Raw genomic sequence first — 4,163 nt, forward strand, 5'->3', positions numbered from 1 at the left:
AGAGCATTTCCACCTGCACAGAGTCATTTCTTGCTGATTGGCTGTTGGGATTTAACTTGATTAACACCTGCACAGAAGCATTTCCATACTGACAGTATGTCTGTATTCAAGTGTTTTGGTAGGTATTTCAAGCTTTCCTGCTCCAGCATTGGAATGCCGGGCATGGACGTTTTTTTTTTTTTAGAAATCAACTGTTTGCATTATGCAATTAAAAATCCTAACCAATAAAGTAGGGAATAGCTATCCAACTGTTGTTTTAGTTGTATGTTACTTCATATTATAGTTATATCAATGTAAATCATTGTTTTCCCTTGTGTTTCTCATTCTTTCCCTGCCATGTCGTAAAATGTGGTGAACCCATCGCTGTATTTGCTCCAAAGCAAATATTGGCCTTTCTAGTTATTTTGAAAATCAACAGTTTGCATTATGCAATTAAAAATCCTAACCAATAAAGTAGGGAATAGCTATCCAACTGTTGTTTTAGTTGTATTTTACTTCATATTATAGTTATATCAATGTAAATCATTGTTTTCCCTTGTGTTTCTCATTCTTTCCCTGCCATGTCGTAAAATGTGGTGAACCCATCGCTGTATTTGCTCCAAAGTCAAATATTGGCCTTTCTAGTTTGCTCTTTCTTTTTCCTCTTCTTCTCCTCCTAAACAATAAGATCTGTGACCTGAACCAGACGTCTATCACCATGGTGACTGGTGTTGGGTTACATCATGTTGCAATTTTATGGCAGAAGGGATTTAAACTCCTGTCCCATATTATATATATGAATGTGTTTGAGCTACTTGAAACGTGCAGTTTTTAAACCCTATCCAGTTGCTTGAGTAACAATTTCCCTGTGTATCTCATTACCTAGATGTCTAACCTTCATCAAAAGTATATTTTTTCTCACCATGTTCTTGTGCTCCGCTGTTTTTCAGTTCGACCAATCGCGCGAATTTCTCTCTCATAGCTGGACCAACCGCGTCGCGGAAACCGAGCCACGCCCACCGCAGTTCGTCATAGTCACGTGATGTCGCGAAGATGTGTTCGAGGTCAGGTTCGAGAGGGTGGCAAACCTCGTTCTCATTCTCCTCCCGACATGCCTTGCCCGTGCTGTACAGACTTTCGATGTCGTTTGTGAGCTTGGACATTTGTCTGGATAAGAATGTATTTTTAGTAAAAAGTTGAACTTTATTCCAACACACAGTTTACAGAGAGATCAAATTTTCAGCGACCACTGTCGCCTTCATCAGGATACTGACCGATCACTTCGAATTCACAACGTGATCTCGCAAGAACTACGGTTTACAAACACATGACCTTATTCACACGAGACTTTACTGATACGTGACTCTGTAAACTGTGTGTTGGAATAAAGTTCAACTTTTTACTATGGTTGCTACATAATCTAAGAATGTATTTTGATAAATGTACTGTAAACATGAGAAAGGCTGACACAAATGAATGTTATGAAACAGTCCGTCTAGAATATGCCTATGTGTTGTCAACATGTGCTCACACAGGAGGTTAGAGTCCATATAACTTCTTTGTTGTGACACCAGCTGCTCTATTCAAAGTCACTTCTCTATCAGGCCACGCCGACTTAATCTTATGGATGACATCCCCTGAAGACCCTCAAACTAGTGCACGCGGGAGAATAAAAAAATTCCGGTCAAAAATAAAAATGCTACTAAACCACAGGAATACAAAGCTGGTATTGTGAATTTGCGGCAGTGCATGCTGGCTTTTTTTGCTGAATTTTTAGCGGAATTTATTGATCGGCACTGAACGTATGTTCTGGGTTCTTGAGTTGTGGAGCTTCGGTAGCCTGGGTGCCATCCTCCAGAGTTACCACCTGCTCCGTATTCCGTATTGTCGCTAGCTACCATGGACTACCCAGGCCTAGATCCAGACCAGAAGACCAGAGCCTTGGAGGACGTGATCTTTTTATTTTTTTTAGAACAAGCGAAAACCAATAATGCGCACGCGAATGTCATCCATAAAATTAAGTCGGTGTGGCCCCAGTATAAAGAATAACGGATAATTTGTGGGATCGTAACAAAATCACATATTACCTGAGATCGTTAGAATCCTCCGGAGTGCCGTCTAGCGACATCAGCCAGAACTGCCTCCTCAGGTCTTCTGAGTATGCTGCTGGAGTGAACCTGATTGATATCAAAATAATCAAAATAAATCTTAAATCAAGAGTGCTACATAACCATCGGCTACAAGACACACATATACAAGTCTAAGAGTGGTTTAGTTGCATTAGAAATAATTCTAAACCGTTTTTTAACAAATAAAAAACTGTTATGAACAAGAAAAATACGTTTGTGATATAGATAACTTTGAAATTCGTAAAGCAATAACTCAATAAAGAATCAGTAGTCATAAATGGAATATTGAAACAGGTAGATATTACAATGTTTTGACCAAAGGTTCTGTCCATTTTGTCCAAAGCATATAGAAAATGAATTTCACTTCGTTATGGAATGTACCAAATGCGTATAATGTTATACGTAACAAGCTATTTTCATTTCTCGAATCAAGTACAACAGATTTAAAGAGTCTCGATGTTGGAGACAGATTTTAATATATCTTTACATGTAAAGGTCCCCACAATAGGCTACATGTATTTACATTTCCTGAATCAAGTACTACAGATTTCAAGAGTCTCGATGCTATAGACAGATTTGAATATATCTTTACATGTAATGATTCCCACAATGCCAAAAATATGTAGATATATAAATAGTCCATGGGCCAGACAAGATTTTGTTACCAAATCAAGGGACAAAACGCGAATGCCTTCATGTGATAGTCCTCCCCACAAGCTTTTTGAAAATGTATGATAACCATGTTGAGTGCCCAGCTTTGACCTTGCTATCTGACCTTGAACTTTGACCCCATGGGGACCATTTCCTTTCCTACTTATAATGCAAATGGGAGTGTCAAATAATCAAATATGGATATTTTCCAACGGTACTTGGTGGCCAGATAAAACAGGAACAAAGGATTACAAAAATGTCAATTTTGTTCCAATATGTCATTTCTAAGAGAAGTTACGAGCTTTTGAAATTCGATTTTTCGGTAAAAATTGGTAAAAAAATGGAATATTTACTTTTCAAAACCTGTCAAATATACAGATTGCATTTTTAAGCCTAGGTCATGAATTCATCTGATTTGTTACACTTTTCCCTACATTTTAAGCTTTAAATCGTAAAAATCCATCAATCCAATCTGGAGATATGAGTATCTAAAAGTTCTATTCCCACAGGCCTTCTGTGGGGAAGCCGTTGCTAGGGCCGTTGCTAAGGAGGCACTGGGCTGCTTTCCCAGTAAAATGTAGTGCATACCATAAGTAAAACGTGAAGAAAACTTTTATCGGTGGAAAATTGTCCATTTTCAGGGCCTCAGAAATTCATACCATGTTTCCATGGTAACCGTTGCTAAGGAAAATACATCTCCCTAGCAACGCAGAGGATAAGACTTCTATACGGTTTCATAAATAGCAATAGAGGGATACCTGTGGGGGAATGCCTGTTTCCTGACGATGTTGAGTGAAGTATCTGAGTATAGATATAATGGCAGCTCATTTTGTTTGCAATTTTTTCGCATTATTTGGGTGTTTTTAGCTAAAAATGTAGATTTCTGACACCTGTGCCATGATAAATGAAGCACATTTGCTGAAATTCGGTACAAACATGTAAGTTAACAACTGCCACGAATCTCTGCCTATTAAATGGTGATGACTTGGATTTTCTGAATAAAAATGATATTTTGTGTTTTTTTCTATCCAAAAATGCACATTTTGGTTCATGTGATAATGTCTAAAGAAACAAACTTAACCGTCTCTTTTCACAGCCTGAGTTCACTTCTGTGCCAATAGACACGTAGAGTCCACCGCCTTGAGGAAACCTTATAGTCTCCTGGTTCAAACCTAGTGGTCTTATGGCTGTCTTCTTAAGTTAAAGAGGCGAACCTTGAGACTTGAAAATTTATTCAGATCGACATTAACCAGTTACAAAATGTACCTGCTTCCCAGAATGTGATACATGCATATGGATACAACGCGATAGTTGATTTTGAGTCATAATTTACAATCTTTAGCTCGTCACGCACTGCTAAACGAACTTGTCCGACCGACATCCATACTACTAGTATAACGTCTG

At 38.3% G+C, this 4,163-nt stretch overlaps 1 protein-coding gene across 1 annotated transcript in view; it reads right to left on the minus strand.

Moving 5' to 3' along the window:
* Window positions 1–850: 850 nt before the first annotated feature.
* LOC109483468 (angiotensin-converting enzyme-like) overlaps window positions 851–4,163 on the minus strand; it is a 9,317-nt gene continuing 6,004 nt past the window's right edge. Inside the window, exons 3-4 of the mRNA XM_019786503.1 lie at window positions 2,067–2,156; window positions 851–1,146 (exon numbers count right to left, since the gene is read on the minus strand). Of these exons, the coding sequence (XP_019642062.1) occupies window positions 870–1,146; window positions 2,067–2,156 (367 nt within the window). The 3' untranslated portion in view covers window positions 851–869. The remainder of the gene's footprint in view (window positions 1,147–2,066; window positions 2,157–4,163) is intronic.

This window comes from Branchiostoma belcheri, unplaced genomic scaffold (genome assembly GCF_001625305.1).
Source record: "Branchiostoma belcheri isolate BF01 breed outbred unplaced genomic scaffold, Haploidv18h27 scaffold641, whole genome shotgun sequence".
Classification (NCBI taxonomy): domain Eukaryota; kingdom Metazoa; phylum Chordata; class Leptocardii; order Amphioxiformes; family Branchiostomatidae; genus Branchiostoma; species Branchiostoma belcheri.